The sequence below is a fragment of the Zingiber officinale genome, chromosome 2B, assembly GCF_018446385.1.
Source record: "Zingiber officinale cultivar Zhangliang chromosome 2B, Zo_v1.1, whole genome shotgun sequence".
Taxonomy (NCBI): Eukaryota; Viridiplantae; Streptophyta; class Magnoliopsida; order Zingiberales; family Zingiberaceae; genus Zingiber; species Zingiber officinale.
In genome coordinates, this window is record NC_055989.1 from 147,768,426 (window position 1) to 147,786,766 (window position 18,341).

At 36.2% G+C, this 18,341-nt stretch overlaps 1 protein-coding gene across 2 annotated transcripts; it reads right to left on the reverse strand.

Moving 5' to 3' along the window:
* Positions 1-181: 181 nt before the first annotated feature.
* Positions 182-17,531, reverse strand: LOC122047715 (WASH complex subunit 4-like). Of its 2 annotated transcripts, none has more exons than XM_042609156.1 (26): positions 17,420-17,531; positions 17,049-17,311; positions 16,629-16,978; positions 14,991-15,108; positions 14,709-14,832; positions 14,537-14,617; positions 13,220-13,436; positions 12,151-12,220; positions 11,993-12,046; positions 11,043-11,111; positions 10,873-10,929; positions 10,704-10,811; positions 10,551-10,620; positions 10,289-10,332; positions 10,012-10,101; positions 9,431-9,612; positions 9,229-9,337; positions 8,999-9,097; positions 8,778-8,921; positions 8,513-8,674; positions 4,585-4,800; positions 2,929-3,089; positions 2,683-2,842; positions 2,329-2,508; positions 1,501-1,695; positions 182-430 (listed from the first exon to the last, which is right to left on the reverse strand). In XM_042609156.1, the coding sequence occupies exons 1-26, from the start codon at positions 17,427-17,429 to the stop codon at positions 347-349; spliced, it is 3,417 nt and encodes a 1,138-aa protein (XP_042465090.1). In that variant the 5' UTR covers positions 17,430-17,531; the 3' UTR covers positions 182-346. The 2 variants fall into 2 exon arrangements, with proteins under 2 accessions (XP_042465090.1, XP_042465089.1); XM_042609155.1 differs by having other exon boundaries at positions 9,229-9,340.
* Positions 17,532-18,341: the final 810 nt, after the last annotated feature.

Genomic DNA, 18,341 nt, shown 5'->3' on the forward strand with positions numbered 1-18,341 from the left:
GAGGGTGTTTGGTTACATTTTCTATGTTATTTTTTATTTTTATTTTATGAGAAAATGAAAAACATGTTTACTTTGTATTTTTCACGTTCATTTAAAAAAAAATCTAAGAAAATAAAAAATATGAAAAAAATCATTTTTTGAAAAATGAGAAAATATGATTTTTTAAAAAATGAAATGAAAATACAAGCAAACCAAACATACCCTTAATTATTTAGTACATGAAATGCCACCTGTATATGTCGTAATCTAACTAATAGTTTAACAAATTATCCTGGATGAATTACAAAACTTATACATAAATTAAAAGAGGAAAGTATATAAAATGTGTATAATGTTAGCACTCAACTCAAGAGATGAATGCTCTGGCAGCATTGAGAACATACTCAACCAATTCAATTTCCTTTTGGTACTTGATGCATTCATCCAAACCCTGTTCAATATTATCAGGAGAAATAAGGTTAGTTAAGAGGAAGTAAAATACTCCAACCTGTTTGAAATAATTACTCTGGAAAAGAATTCCGTAAAATTGTTTTGAAAATATATTTCTTTTGTAAAGACCTTAGAATGTGGTTGCCAAGGCTTTAGGTTGAAGACCTACATTCGTTAAAGGTTTTGGGGATTGATGCTGAAGGTCTTTGTATTTATCTTTCTAAAGGTACTCATGTTCGTCGTCCTAGACATCTTTTATAATCTGTCCTAAATTATATGAAAAGAGATAAACTACAGAGTTGCCAAGCGATTAAGAAGTGAGAAAAGTTTTTCCCTGAAGACATGTGTCCACCAAGATTTGATTCCTGGCCCATTGTAATAAATATGTCATCCTCTCACCAACTGGACATCCCCGTGGGGAGTGGGGACTATATATATATATAAAGAACATTCTTCTCTTCTCATAATTTTATCTATTTACACCTTTATCTTCTCTTTAACTTAAAATTTCTGATTTCCTCCACTGTAAACTGACTTCTGCTAAAATGTTTAATTTTATCATTTTACTGATTTGTTATCTTCTCAAAATGGATCTTATCTACTATATTCCCCTATCTTTTCTATCTATTTAATGGTGATAGTATACACGACACCTATGATTTTTTTTTTTTTTTACTTCGATACCCATTTGGTACATCCAAATTGATATCTCTGAATTCTTGCTACTTTGCCCACAATCTTCCCATTGCTAGCCATACTTCAATATTATAAGTAATAACAAATTAAACCTTTAAAAATAGACAAGTGAAACTTCAATAATGATATGTACAATAAAATTAAAATATATATAAAAAATTAAGTTAAATATGTATATGCAATCCAAACCCATCCCTGGCATTTAACCGAGCATCTTACCAAATCCCATCAAATACACATTCAATGTATCTTAACCAAAATACACAGGTGGGATAGTCACGGATACCCAAAAAAATCCCAATTTTCTATCTTCTCTAGTAAACAGGATTCAAGAATTTGCAAATATCATACTTTAGAAAAGGTATTCTTACATACCTTCTGGATCTCAAGAGGAATTGGTGAAGTCTGGCTCCACAACTTCCAGCGGGCGAGGCTGCTACCCACTCTGCTATTGGTATCTTGAGCCTTGCTGCTGCCTGTGAGTTCCAAAGAGGATATGCGCTCTTCAAGGCTCTTCCTTGCAGACCCAAACCAGTTGAGATCATCGAAGGAGCTTTCTTGTGCCGATACCTGAAAAGATACAACATCGGCGTTGAGTTAATGATTAATCATACTAGTAACAATGAAGCAAACTAAGGTGGACTGGAGACTATGATTTGGTATACCATTTGCAAGAATTGAACTGCAGAGAAACAGGAGAAAAATAAGATGGAAAAAAAGACACTGCATTACTTTGTACAAGCATTGAAATATCATTCCAAGCCATGATTTTGATCACTGATATGATGCTGGTGCTATACCTAGAGTGCGAACACAATGCCAGAGGCACCAAGGAGAAGGAAGAGGAGATGAGAAAAGAAATCTGGAGGAGGACAAAGGGAGAAGAGGAAGTAATCACACATGCAAAACAAGATCCTCATCTTGGAACTCTTGTTTGGAAGCCTCCGTAGCCTCATCACAGATGATCACGAAAGCTCATTGTAGAAGCCAAACCTTGTGATTCCTGACAAAGGCTCCATCACGCTGGCTCGTGGAAGCTTGGTTGTGGAAGCTTAGCCTTCTTTCATGTGCCGTTCAATGGGCGGAATTATAAATTTTACCCATGCCAACGATGGAATGATTTTCAAAACCATGCTTGTAAAAAGAAGACATTTCCAGAACCCTGCTCCATGATTTGTATATGTATATATAAAAGTAACATACCTTGAGAGCAAAAGCAACCCCCATGAAGAGGCTATCATGCATGTACAGAGTATTTTCAGAATCATGGTCCAACAGCAGGTTGTCCTTGTAACGCACTTGGGCGCTCACCAAATTTACTATGATCGAAGGAACTATCTGAGACAAATCTTTGGCATGATCTTCTGTGCCAAACGGATGTTCCTACACATTAAAAATTCACAGAAATCAGATGTATAATCTGAAGTCACATTGAAAATAGACTCAAAGCAATGAAGCAAGTAATTAGATTTAGAGGACATTTGATCAAAGAAAGAGATGAAATGCAAAGAAACAAGAAGAATGCACAACAGCACTTTGTGCAGAAATATTAATTACCTTGACAAATCTGTTTATGAAATCAGAAAAAGATTCCATTCTTGCGACAGGTTCATATTTCTCTGCAATTGCCTTATCCATCACTCTTCCAGCTTCAAGAATTTCATCAGCTAAACCAAGTTTCTGGTAACTCTCCTCAAAGCTCATATCAAGTGTGGGTCTACAGTTGAAAATCACTGACTGAAGTTGAAAATATATAAAAACAAAAAAAGGAAATAGACACTCGTTCAAAGTCCAAGCGCAAACCGAGAAATGTTGCAAATATGACGAGAACTGCCTGCTAGAAGAATTCTCACTAGTCCCAAAGCATTTCCAATCTGACTCATGATAACATTGAGAGGTTCAAGGAAGCTTGCCTCATGATCTTGCTTTAAAAAGGGAAGTCTGCTTACTATTTCCTTGTTGTTCTACAAGATAATTTCAACAACAACAACAAAAAAGAATAAGGAGAAAATAATGCACAGGAATATCAAGTTCCATGCAAAGCTTAGACTGGGTTTTTACTGGGGAGACTTAGGAAGAAATTGAGGCAAAGCTTAGACCATGTAACCCAGCATGAAGATGGCCAAAATCAAGAGAACCCAACAGTAGATAATATGGCACAAATACAACAATTGAAATAACTAGAACAGTATACTCATATGAGAACAAACTCAATATAGTATGCATCTGGCCTGCTGAGATAGGAAGTGCTAGCTCCAGAGTGTTAAATCCAGAATGAAATTTCATTTTGTACTCGAAAATTCCCAAATTGTTCCAGAACAGCTAAAAGGATATTTTTTAACCAGAAAGAATTCACTTCAGATTTATATGAGTATTTTTATTAAACTAGTAAACGATCAATGTCATATAGGCCAGGGTCAGAACTCTTGTTTGTCTCTGCACACGTACCTCCTCTCTCTCCGATTACTAGATGTGCATGATATTTTCGATTTTGAACTTTCCAAAGGAGGTAAAGGCAACAAGTGGTTTTAGTATGGGACAGCTAAAAGCTCTGCTTCTCTTTGTTCTTGCGAGATGAATATGATTTGCATATCCTACAACTATTGGGAGAATGTATAACTGGATTTCAACGAATTTTGAGCGGTTTGTCAAAATCGCTCCAAAATAACAAAATAGAAAATTTCATCTATGATGGATTCTTCACTGGGACGAAGAGGTATTTTTCTTGCTGGATAACTGTCAAACAGTTAAGATACTAGAACAATATTTTCTTTCTTGATTCTTGAAATAACATAGTATAGTCCCCTAGCAAGGAGAAATAACCTGATCAGTCTATTTATACAGACTTCTAAAGTTGGAATTATGACAATGAAGCAAATCCTCACCTTTGGAGAACAACCCAATGATATATAATGTGCTAACTTAGAGTAGTTTGATTAAAAATCTTTTACACAAAATTCTAGAATGAGGAAAAATTCCTCTTTATAGTAGGCCTTTGAATACTTTTAAATTCAAATAACTTTACTTGATCATAGCTGAGTAAACAACTCTTCAGTTCTTGGTAAGCAAGATGGAGAGCATATGTTGTGATTGGCATAGAAAACATGTTGAGATAAAAAATCATATTGTAGTTCGATGCCATTAAAATTTGTTAAAATCTGCAGTTTTTCCTCTCTGGTCTACTTGTGGAATATCCTTATTGAAATTACAGGATTTACACAATATTCACCTGAGAAAATTCATGCATATAGCCAGGCATCTGACAATTAAATATTAAAGAAAAAGATCTCTGGTAACAACTACTTAAATAATTAATGAAATGTAGGGAATAAACTGATTATTATCACTGCATCTCAAACACATAGGAAGTATCAGACAAATAAAGTATTGCAGGAGATTAAGTACTAATGAGATAAAGGGAAAAGCAATAAATCTATGATACAGTCTTAAAAGGAATACCTTCAAGATGTAGTCATTTGACGAGTCTGTCCTACATTTATTTTTAAGCAACTGAGACAAATTTGTAAACATTTGTTCCAAAAATTTCTGTATTGAATCTGAAGCCTTGTATATTACTTGTAGACCATGAATAGAAACTGAATGTGTAATGTCCTCCACACCAATCAATCGCAAGTTCTTCCTGTTTTTACCTTTTGGAATTTTATCAATGAAAACCTGTATGATACAGAAATGGACTATAGATAGACTTATCTAGAATGTTGCCCATAAAGATAACAAAGGTAGTCACATATCAAGATTTAATCCGGATATGAATTTTTATTTGGGAGAAAACAAAAAATAATGAACCCATAGTTCCTTTTACACATCTTATCTCTTTCTAACAAAAAAAAGGATTACAAGTGATAAAAGCATCAAGCAAAAAAGTAATAGTTATGCAAAAAAAAAAAGGAATCTTGACAGATTAAGGCTACTTTTTCGTGAAATTATTTTCTAGACTTTCATATGTTTAGTGCAATAGAAAATCACAGTCAATAGAAAATGTTCTTCTAGTTAGCTAAAAATTTTGTTTTACTGACCGACATTATCAACATTGTTTTAGTAAAATGGCTTCCTCTGTGAAAGAGTGGAAGTCATGTTCTCCACTTATCTACGAGCCTTTCACTCTAGCAATAAACAATTTTTCTTCCTCCACGCTCCGCCTTTGTTCGTCAATGTTGATGGGGCCACTAGCTAGTTGGTCAGACGAGCAATTGGCCCGGGCTCAATTGAGACAAAACTCTATCAAGTCGAGCTCAACGATCTGGGTGTGTTGGTGCAATATCCCTTGGTCAGGTTGACCAGGTTGACTAAGCTTGAGTTGGTTCAAGCTTGAGTCTTGATTTGGGTTTCGATGTTTGACAATATATGGAAATTGCAGGTGCAATCGTCTAGTTGGAGAGATTGTTGGTGCAATTCCCCACTAGTCAAATTGACCAAGTTGACAAAAAGAAGAGTCAAGTAGATCAAGGTTGACCGGGTACTTGACTGGGAAAGTCCTAACTGGAGGTTAGGTAGTTGGGAAAATAAGTCAGGTGAAAGTCTGATGAGTGAAGCCAGGCAGTTGAAAATCCTAGTGAGTGAAACTAGGTGAAAGTCCTTGTGAGTGAAGCCAGGCAGATGAAAGTCCTAATAAGTGAAGTCAGACGGTGGGAAAGTCCTAGTGAGTGAAGCTAGGTGAAAGTCCTGTGAGGCAGTAGGAAAATCCTAGTGAGTGAAGCTAGGTGAAAATCCTAGCGAGTGAAGTCAGGTGAAAGCCCTAGTGAGTGAAACTAGGCGGAAAAAAATCCTAGTGAGTGAAGTCAAGTGAAAGTCCTAGTGAGTGAAGCTAAGCAGAAGGAAAGACCTGATGAGTAAAGTCAAGCATGAGGAAATCCAGGGAGGTCAAGGTTGACCGGACACCTGGTGTTGAGAAGTCCAAGTAGGTCAAAGGATTGACCGGATACTTGGAACAAGGAAATCTAAATGGGTCAAAGATGACCGGACATCTAGTGGAAGGAAGTCCAAGTGGATCATGGAGGACCGAACACTTGGCATGAGACGGTGAGTCCAAGTGGGTCAAGGTTGACCAGACACTTGGCACGAGGAGAAAAGTCCAAGTGGGTCAAAGGATTGATCAAACACTTGGTGAAGAAGTCCCAGCAGGTCAAAGTTGACCGGATGCTAGGCATGAGGAATTCCAACAGGTCACGGTTGACCGGATGTTGGATTTGGGGACCCTAGACTTGAGTTAGGCAAGTTAGGGTTGGTTAATTTAATCAAATGATCAAATTGGACCAAGCCCAATCGATCAGCCGATTGGGAGAGTGCTGCGATAAACAGCAACCCAATCAATCGTCCGATCGATTGGGAAACATTATCACGAGCACAGAAGGGGCCCCAATCGATCAGTCGATAGATTGGGCACCATCAATCGATTAGTCGATCAATTAGGGTTGGATTTCTCGCGCGGACGCGAGAAAGCTGAATCGATCGGTCGATCGATTCAAGCCTCCCCAATCGATTGGTCAATCGATTGGGATATGACTGTTGCGCGGGTAGCGAGCGATGGACGGCCAAGATGGTGCGGATCTGACGTGGCAATCGATTGGAAGTAAGCTCAATCGATTGGGAGCCTTAGAAGTGTAGAGTATAAAGCCATGGCGAGCTTTCTTCTCCGCAGTGCTTACACGATTCTTCTCTACTACTCACTGTCGGAGTGAGGACTTGGAAGAGAAGTGTTGTTGCACTTTCCAAAGGGTCCAGAGGCGTCTTCATCAATAAGAGATCAAGCAAGAAGAGATTTTTCATTTGTATTCTGGTATTTTCTTCTTGCATGTGTTGTATCTTGTTGTGTGAGTGTTGTACGAGGTTTCTCCACCTCCAGTAGTTACCAAGAAAGAGTATTTTCTTAGTGGAGTGTCTGTCGTGTGTGGATCCTTGGATTAGTTACTTCTTCTTGAGGTGGATACCAAGTAAATCCTTTGTGTTAACATTGGAGAGGTTGCTTCGAGTTTTATTCCGCTGCAAATCATCACGAAGCAAGCCCACGAAGCACGACAAGCTATTCACCCCCCGCCTTAGCTACAATCGACCCTAACTGGGTGAATCCATTGGGTCGAGCTAGTTAACCTGAGTGGACCTATTGATCAGCTGGGTGGACCAAGAGGTCGATTGGTTGGCTGGCCACTGTGATAGGTCGGGTGCGTCAAATGCTCCGATCAAAACAATAAAGAGCCAATCAGCTAGATTGGTTACACATGATGGGAGGTATGGTTTGGATGATTAGGCCTATTGGAGCAACATCTTAGGCAAATTAACAGAGACGATCAAGATGATTACAACGATCGAGTTGGTCAAGACGATTAAACTGTTTGAGATGATCAAGACAATTGGGTCAATCGAGTCAAGATGATAAGCCCAAGCAAATCGATCAACCTAACCGCATTGAATTGGGCATTTCACATAGCAAGCTCAAACTAAGCTGATCCACTTAGTCAGGCCAAAGTGACTAGTCTATCAAGTCTAGCCAACCTGAGAAAACGAAAATATTTTCATATGTGCGCACCGAATACCAGAATATTTTCCAAATATTTTAGTAACTCATCCAAACAACAAAAATTAATCTATTTTCCCTAAAAATATTTTACCTAGAAAATATTTTCCACAAAAAAATTGCTTTCTAATAAGCATACGGAGCCCAAGGTTCTGCAATTGTTATTTCATAAGATCAAGAAGTTCTAGCAATACAAGGGCATAAACAAATTAAAGTTCGGCCTACAAAATTTTGGACTCTCTTCCATGTTCTTCCTAAAGGGAGTAATAAATTTGCTAGAAGATTCATAACCAAAGAATAAATTAGATAGTAAAGTAATTAAAGAGTATAGTATAGTTGTTTGCCTAACCACTTATCCCAAGCTTTATGCTGTGCCGAAAGTGGACAATCTTTATATTTATATTCTTAATACTTCTCCATATAGTTGTGTGGGTGGGCAATGTGAAAGGTTTTGCCTAAACCAACTATATAAACTAAAGAGAGTTTTTTTTTTGACAAACACAACATTTGAACTCAAGATCTCTTGCTCTAACCACACAGTTACAAAAGTAACCAATCTTCATAGTTACATTCTTAATAAGGTATAAGTCCTTTATAGATGCTAATCCATCTAATTCCTTATCACAGGCTTCCCTTCGCATCACATCATGATCTAACACAAATGTTGCCAATCAGCATTGTCTAATATTAACTACAAACCCAAGACCAAAAAAATCAACTTAATCAATAGTCATGCAAAGGATCAGGTGGAAACACTTCATCACGAATATTCATCACAAGACCCTGTAGTTGATATAGTATCTACTGCCAAAAAAAAAAAAAATCAGTTACAAGAGAACAATACCAATTTGTTACCTGCTTAATTATGTTATAAGTGTAGTTCTTGGTGAAGGCACAGAGATCTTGGACTGTCTCATTGATACCAATGTCGTGAACCATAGAATTTCCAACAAAATAGACATCATCCAACATCAAACCATACTTTAGCTCAGCTAGAAGCTGCATTTCTAGGTATATCTGTGGCAACAGAAGATGTAAATCATAAGCAAGAACTACCAGATACACAAAAAGCATTCTTGAATTGGCTATTAGATGGAATCAAATGTGATTTAAGCCCAACCTTTCTGTCATATGTTGGCATAGTTGAGTGATTGTAGAAGGCAGAATTCAAATAGTTCTCAACATGTGAACTTATATCAATGAACTTGAAAGAAAGATGCAATGGTTTGATTGCCAAGTACCATGCAAGATTGCGCACACCAGTCTGATGAAAAAAAATGCCATGGAATTACTATCAGGAAGATAATTAAAGATAATAAACCCTGAAACAATGCATGCTACCTTGGTTGGGTTTACAACCACAGATCCCTTAAAATAAGTTGAATGAACATGAAGACGGAGATCATTTTCAATATCTCTACAAAGAGGGATAATTATTTCCTGTTTCAGAAAAACGTCTTAGGAACAGAGTATCACTGAGAAAGAAAATGCAAAGAGCAAAAAATGGCCAAATTAAATAGTTACAGAAGTGAAGATGCATTATTTTCCCACAAAAATGTTATCAGGCCCACATTTTTCACACCATATTCAATTTCATTCTGATATGCTTCAAGAGTGTGCTTTCCAACTTGCCCAAGCTTAAGAAGCTTCAGTCCATCTGAAAATGCATCAATAAGGTACCTGCTAAGGAGAATTGTCATCACAAAACTTGGCATAAAATTATCTCTCATATGCCAAATTGAATGTCGTGTAAAGACTATCGAGAAGCCTTACTGTAACCATGAAAACCTTCCTACTTCCACATAAACCATTGAAAACAAACTTCCCATCATCTCCCTTCTCCAATACAAGAAGCTAGAATCAACAACAGCAGAACTGATAGCCTGGAAGCCTACCAGTGTCCATAACTTTGAAGTCAACTTTCTAACCCTTGTAAAGTCAATATTCAAGTAGCCCTGCAATGTTAAATTTAGTTTCTTACATAAAAAATAAAATGAGAAAATCACTGGAAACTAAATATATGATGGAAAGAAAATGAAATACTGAGTAACGATAGACAGTCTAAATATTAATTAATACCCAAAGTATTCTCCTCCTTTAAACCTTGAAAATTTAGAAGACTATGGGAAGACAATGCTCAAGATTAAGGAGATAAAACTCTCCAAAGATCAAAAAATAACTGAAAACAGAATTACTCAACTACAGAAAGAATAAAAAAAAACAGTAAGTGCATTAGTGAATTTGCTAACAGTTTAATTGGAAATCAGGAGAAGGGTGTCTGTTCTAAACGTCAAAGAACACGACTATATGGCGGAACTTGAATTTTAAGTTGTAACTATATAGTAAACACTCACAATGCTTTGAAGAACATCCAAGATGTTCAAGAAAATTAGCTGTCTCTTGTGGCTACCTCCTCCTTGAAGCATTTGCAACAGCATATGCACCTGTGACATATTATTAGCTAAGATCTACAATAAGCTATTTGAGAAATTAATTCATAAACAAAAAGAAACCAGTAAAACTTCAGAGAGAGAGAGAGAGAGAGTCAACAATTGTTCAATTAGCTAGGATCAAATCCAAAGAGAGGGAATGGATACATATTTGAAACTATATCTCATAGATGATACTAACCAAAGATAGAGAATCTGTAAGCCGGGTATCTGTCTCTTTTCTACCTGAATAAAAGAACCAGACAAACCAGAAAATCTGTCACAAACGGTCGATGCACAAGCATTGAAGCAGCAAATTCATCACTGAAACAAAATCATAATCCATAAAAAGCATTCGAACATTGGAGTCCATTGACAATAGAATTGGTAAAAAGAGCACAAAACACACTAATATTGTCGCTGTTTTAATAAGAATGAAGCAGCATAAATGTAAAATGTCCTACGTGTTAATGAACTAAAAAAGCCCAACTGGTTTATTTGGCTCCTTTTATCCACTTCAATTTGTAGCATATCCTGTCAATTTAGATTTAGAGACAATCAGGTGTTACTGCTATTAAACTTCTACCACAAAGCATCTTGGAAAAGCATTGATATACCTTAGAAGGCAATATAATCTGCTCAAGATCTGCTTGAATAATATTTATGGTATGTGGGAGACTTTTAATCATATCAGACCCTTTGGTCTGGAAGGTTTGCTCCAAAACCTATTGTGTGTATATTAGTTGTAAATGCACCAAAATAGTGGCATATTATATAAATTCACACCTTCAATGAAATGATCATATGACAAAGAGACTTGAGCTTCTCCCTCTTGATTGGAACCTACATTAACAATATCTCAAGGATATTAGCAATATTATTGCTAGATGAAAAAATAAATATGACAAGTTAAGACAGTACTCAGTTGATTATGAACAAGGATTTGATGTAGTTACCTCAAGTAATGCATGCAAGTCGAGTATTGACTGAATAAGCAACTGTAGTCTAGATGCCACAACTAATCCCTACATCAAATGAACAAACCAATGAAGACACTGCTAATAAGAACAACAAACAGTGGCACTTGCATCAATAAAGAATCAAAATGACCAAGGTATATGGTTGAGATTTGGCTCTAAATTCTAATGGCAAAAAGTAACTGCAACCTCTTCAGGTGACTATGTCATAGAATTGAAAATAGTTACTCCATAAAGAGCATCATGCAGAACGCAGTTCTATTAATTGGGGATGCTACCATCAGAAAATAAAATAGAATCATAATTAGATGTGCAATGCCTAGATCTAGAAACTGTGTAGAACTTTGAAATTGAGTCTGTAAAGAACCCAACTCCAATGAGTTAGCTCGGATATCCATCTATGTAACAATTGAATTTAGGAGAACTGCTATTCATCTTCATATTTTGACATTGCTGCCAATGGACACAAATCACAAGATGCTTCAAGAAAAACGAATCAACTGCCCTATTCTAATGGATGGAGAAGATGTGACATAATTTAATTAGGTGAAAGTGACTCATACAGCATTGCATATTAGTTGAAATTTTGCCTTCAGGAAAACAATCGTAAAAAAATGTGTTGAAATCTGGAGAAACATGGATGATATTGATGAAATGGTAGACGAGTCATGGTTGGATTATCTCATATGATATTTTAGCATGATCATTCTTTCTAAATGTTTTTTCTAGGAAAAAAATGTGTTAATTTTTTTTCCCTCTATGTAACTGTTTAATCTTATATACCATTTTATCTTAGAATGGACTTGCATCCATAATATACAGGGAGAAAAGAGATGTCCAAAAGATTAACAGCAAGTCTAGTGGGAATACTGCATAGTATAGCTGAATAACCTATTAACAGGTTAAGGAATATCAAAAGTTTCTGGAACCTGAATAGTCTTTTTCTGATGTATCCTTAACCATCCTTCACTCAACAATTCCGCCTATCAAAAAAAAGGAAAAGAAAAATAAAAAGAGATGAGAACAAGAACTTCCAAATTGACGTGGAATTAAAAAAAAACAAAGAAAAAAAGAGAAATTTAGGTACCACTGGATGAACAGTTGAATGAAAAGATGCTACCCAACAAGAAAGTGTGTCTTTGATAGTTTGCCAGTCCCTGTTTGACTAGAGGGAATTCTTATCAGACAGAATAGTAAATAGGCAGATTTTAAGATGAGATAATTTTTCAAAATGTGAAGATAAACAGGACAGGCCAATTCATCAAATATACAGAACCATAATAAATACCATATATGAATAAAAAAATTGGAGATTAATAGATTGCTGATTGTTATTCTGGAAAGTCCACTTTAAAATTTCTGTTGATAGGAAGAATTTGTGGAAAGGAAAATTTTTTTGCTAAGTCTTGAGTACTCCAAATCATGATGCAAGTTGCAACTATATTTTTGTCCAACGAGCATACAGTCTCGACTAGATGTAAATCCATGTCAATGCCTCCTTAAGGATGATTGTTTTTTTGTCATAATGTTGCTATAGGACTCATCGTGTTTTTTGTCATAATGTTGCTATAGGGCCCAACTCCTCCAATTCCATACTTCCAATGTATGAAATACTTTTTCCCTCTTTTGATGACAGAAACAAACTCATAACCCTGATCCATTCTGCATTTCAGAAAACAAAGCTTAAATAATAATCACCATACAGAAATCAAAATGATGAAAAAGAAAACGGTATCTAAGGGTGCCAATCTGATATTTGTAAAGATAAAAAGTTTCTATTCTTGGAATTAGAATTTTAAGTCATAAATGAATCATTTATGTGAACGACCTTTCGCAATTTAACTGCCCTTTGAAATGGAAGTTTATTATTTGTGGGTTCCAAAACTTTTTAGAGGGTGCAAACCCTGCTGGAATCACATTATTGGTCACTCAAACTCAGTGGAACTGCCCCAAAGCTTTAAATTTGCCTTTTCTGAATCAATGGATATAGGACTCAAGCACTCAAACCAGCTTCAAAAGGAAAGTATACAGATAGACAAACTTCATTACATCTATGTATATATAGCAGAATTATAGTTCACAACATCTTTCAGCATATAATAATTTTCTCATGTGTACTAACACAAAAGTGAATGGAGACAGACTTTAAAACATACCTTGAATGGATATCATTTAAGCGCTTAAGGTAATTGTTAATCATTAGATTACGGTCCCTTATGGCTTCTCTCAAAAACAGCCAAGAGGATAATGATGAAGGAGATTGTTCTTTCAGAACATCAACTAGCATAATTCTCTTGCCTCTAATATACAAAAGCGGGGACAGATGAAGCATATCCAGCAGCATCTTAACTAGTTTCTTCTCAGGAATAACATCTGACATAACAAGTTAGGATAATTACTATAACAGACTACAGAAAAATTGCCTTGACTACTGAACAAATGAGGATCACATCTTTCGTTCAGAAAAGAAGAATGTCCTTCTCATATAAATTTTAAAGGAGCTACAAAATTTACCATAAGATTGTATATCAGTGATGACACTAACTAATATGGAGAATAATCAGGAAAAAACAAAGCGCCTAGAAGGTGAACTTTATACACTACAAGAAAAAATGTCCATTCAGGAATTGTTGACAATAACCATTGCAGGTTAAGAAATAAAATTAAGGGAACATAAAAATGCCACAGGTTAAGAATTTGTTAACATTGAAGCACGTACTTAAACTGTTAATCTATGATATCAGAAAATAATTTGTTCCTGAGTCCAAAATGAATTGGGAAATGACGAGGGTACTAGGATTAGTCATAAACAGTAGAAATGACCAAGAAGCATCTAGGCACTGTTTATTATAGTTAGGCCTTCCTAACAACAGAAATTCTGAACTTTACATAGAGAGTATGATACCAAACCTTGCTGACATGAAATGAAATCAATCACAACGTGAAACTAACTAGACAAATGGATATAACACTCTAATGGTCAACTGAAGATTTATTTGCCCCTGGCTGTGGTGTAGCTCCAGGACGCCCATCCAGTCTCCCAAGCACCCATGGTTTGATTCCCAGCTATGGCAACATTTTCCTCTAATGGGATGACAAACCTGGGATGTTAGGTTGTTGGGCCGGTCACTATGAGCGCTTCCGGATTTATCCTAATGGCCAGTGGGAAACTTCCGTGGGCCAGGCGGCCCGAAGGGTTGAATACCTATTACCTAGTGCTAGTGCTAGCTAAAAAAACTGAAGATATTGTAAACAGCAATGAGAAATTTCATGATATATTCATAAAGCAGAACCAAATATTTAGGACATGAAATTCGCTAAAAGTTTATGATGGCGAAATGCAATATTTTATTTAGATCATTTGTTAATCATTGAAACAGATTTCTGTTCTATGTGACAAATAATCCAGGATAAGTTATGTGAAAACCACTCAGACACATTATAAGAAATAACTAAAGGATGTTCAGTTGTACCAGAGACATGTGTGGAAAATATAAACAGAGCCATATGCTGCAATATCTTCAATCGATCAACTGGGAGTTCCTTCCAAGTATCTAACATAGTTATGACAGGAAAAGGTGAAAAAGGAAAAATGATAAGTGACTCAAAGCTCCTTGACTAGAAAACGGAAATCAGGTTGATTACCAAGTCTTAGAAGGATATCTACTAAACCATCATGGATGCAAGAAAAACATCCGTCGATGAATTTCTTATTGCCCTTTACCTGTTGCATTATTCCCAGCCAAGATGATTCCTTGTACACTAACCACTTGAGAAGAAATCTTATTAGGCCCATGCCAAAGTTTAGAATAGAAAAATTTACAATAAACTATTAGGCCCATGCTAGATAGGTCCTCAATCAAAGGTGCAGCAATAAGTACAAGAACCTTGATCATTAATTGGTAAAACAAAACATATTGCACTTACCTTGAAGAAATTAACTTCTAGAAGCTTCTCAAAATGGACAACAACTTGGTCTAATAAGTCTATGTCCTCAACAGTTATATCAAAAGTGTCAATCTCTAGTTTCACCTTACTAAGCATCCTACAAAACCAAAGGAGAAAACATGAGAAAGAAGACACTAGAGATATTCTGGAACATATTTTACAGGAGACATTAGTTGTGCTAAGATGACATATGTAGGTCAACACCATAACACCACCACTCCACTAGCATATCACCATCAAAACCAGTATTTCAAACCTTGCACAATAAAGCCTAATTGTTAAGTGAGAGGGTGAGGCAAATGAAACACTTTTATGTCCCTAAGATAGCAAGTCATTCCAAATCACCTTTCATACCCCATTGATCATCTTTGTGAACCCTCGTCATCATCCTCTGGGTTAAGATCTTCCCATATGTGCAACGTTTAGTAGCTGCTAACATTTGAAAATCCTCCCTTACTTCTATCAGAAAAAATTCTATCCCATCATGTTGACAGTCAGATTCTAACTATAATAGGAATTATACATGGTAAGTTGAGAGGATTCTTCAAAGGCAAACCCATACTGAAGAAGGGTAAGTGAAAGGGTCTGAATGTCAATAAGACTTCCTCTTGAAAATTCTTTTCTGTTCTCATTGTCTTATATCATAAACAAATCTAAACATTCAACAATAGCAGTAGCAAGTCATTGTATCCCAACTAAATATTAACTCTCTAGGAGATAACAACAGATAGAGAAAATCCAAATGCAAAGTTCTAAAAATTACTATAATGCGGTTGCATTTCTCCATATGCAGGAAAAGACATCATTATTTGTGATTATGTTAACTGTAGCTAGCATCTAAATTTAATGTTTGGCACCCAATTAAGTCTTACATTGAGAGTTGTGGGTTAACAAAAAAGTTTTATAAGGATCTACTATTATTGTAGGCTTAAGAATTTGAGGTAGTCTTACAAGTTGGGTAAATTCCCTTGACTAGGGAGATTGCGACAATCAATATTAAAGCAGACCTAATCCTAAAAATGGTGAGATGTTAAAGAGAACTACTAGCATGGTGGTGTAGCCACCATTAGGCCTCACATGCCATCAATTAAAATCAATTTTGGGCTATGAGTTGGGCTTTAAGTTTTGACAAGGATATCAAATCTTACATGGAGGAGATTAAGACACACCAGTTTAGTCGCGCATAGCAAGTTGTGAAAAGTTATATATGGTATGAATGAGCTACTATCGCTTAAACATCTTATTCCAGAAGTTGAACCTGACAAGTTAATAGGTCAGTTGTTGCATTTAAGTGGGTTGCAACATAGTGGGTCAACTAAGGATTTGAGCATCACCAACCGCATACAGCACAATGCTTAAATAAGAGGAAAATCATGGAAAGACTACTCAGTTTTGCATATTTTCAAATTTAAGAGGCTCATTTTTATTCATTGTGATTGTCGATGTCTAATGGAACCACAAATCTCCAGATAGTACTACTATCTTCATCGTTATCAAGTTGTGTTTCTATGGTTGGCTTCATAAACTAACCTTCTTCTGAGCACTTTGCAAATTCATGTCACAAATAATACTTAAATCAACCAGCTAATACTGTTACAGTAGAAGAAATTGCCTAACCTTGAGAAAGAAGACAAGTAGTTCTTTATGTGTTCATTCTGCTTTATGATCTCGTCCAAGACAAGAAACACTGCCAGGCCTTCCCCAAGCGCTTCAAAAGCTGTCCTCAACATCAGATTTTTAATCGAATTTAATGGCCGGACGTTCTTGTCTCCAATAGAGTAAACTGAATTGAGCTGCTGTAGTAAGTTTCCCAAAAGCTCCGCCATCCTGATCGTGGTCTCGTACAATTCGATGAACAGCGACAGCGATTCTCCAAACGCCTTCTGAGGCTCACCTTCGAGAAGCACCTCCTGCGGGCTCGATCGATGACCGAACAACTGCAACTGCCTGAACAATCGTTTCGATGCCTAATCGAGAAATTGGAGTGTCAAATCACGCGTTCAAAGAGGACAAGAGAAATCTAATCGCCTTCCTCACCGAATTGCTGAGATTGGAGATTTCGATGCAGTCGTACGAGAAGACGCTGACGAACTTGGAGAGGGAAACGTTGTCGGATCGGAGGATCGTGGAGAGCTGGGAGTGCTCTATGGGACAGACGAAGAGGCGTATCGGATCGGTGGTGGTCGGTGCGAAGGAAGGGATGGAAAAGGGGTCTCCAGCGAGGTCTCTGAGCAAATCGTGACTCCCGGTGCGCCATTCGTCGACTGCTCGGCGTAGCTTCTCCTGCTGCTCTAAGAGCTCTGGAGGAAACAGAAACAAGCCGTGTAAATAGCAGAAAGTTATCTAAAGAAGAAGAACGATAGATCAAGTAGCGAGCGATGAGGAGGGAGGAAGAAGAAGCAGCTCACGCGACGCCATGGCCGACGGGCAGCGACGCACGGAGGCGGCGGGGCCGATCCTGATAGAAACACTGTGCGTTGCTCTTCCGAATTTAGCAATTTCACAAAATGATATTCGAATAATTTCAATAATATTTAATAAGCATATCATTTATATTTATTTATATTTTATTATTATTTAAAATGGTAAAAATCAAATGCACGTCCATAATTTACAAAATAGTACATCCGTTTTCAATTAAAATCAAACGGTATCCCCTTTACTGATTTTATCCTAACATATTATTTGACACAACATTATTGTTGCAGCTACCTATTGCTATCATATATAGAAGTTACCATATAATTATTACAATATATAAAAACTATCAATTAGCTATTATAATATATTTAGGATAAATTTAAAGATTTAAAGTTTACATTATATAGAAGTTTCAATGTAACTACTATAATATATGTAGAAACTATACAATGTTACAATATATAGAAATTATTCAATAGTTATTATAAGATATTTAGAGTGAATTTAGAGTTTGGGATTTACATCGAGCTGCTATAATATATAAAAGCTACTTAACCTGATTAAAATTATTTAAATTTCATCAAAATCATTTTCTTGAGCTCATCATAATATTATAGCAACTACTCGATAGTTTCTACATATTATAGCAGCTACTCGGTAGCTTCTATACAATGTAAACCTTAAATTTTAAATCTTAAACTCACCCTAAACACGTTGTGACAATTATTCGGTGTCTTCTATACGCAAACCTTAAATTTTAATTCTAAACTCACTCTAAATATATTGTAACAATTACTAGATAGTTTCTACACATTTTAATAACTATCAGTAGTTTCTACAAAAGTGTTGGATCAATTTTCATTAGATGTATGTCCTTGAGAAAACAAACTCCTCTTATCCCTTAATTAA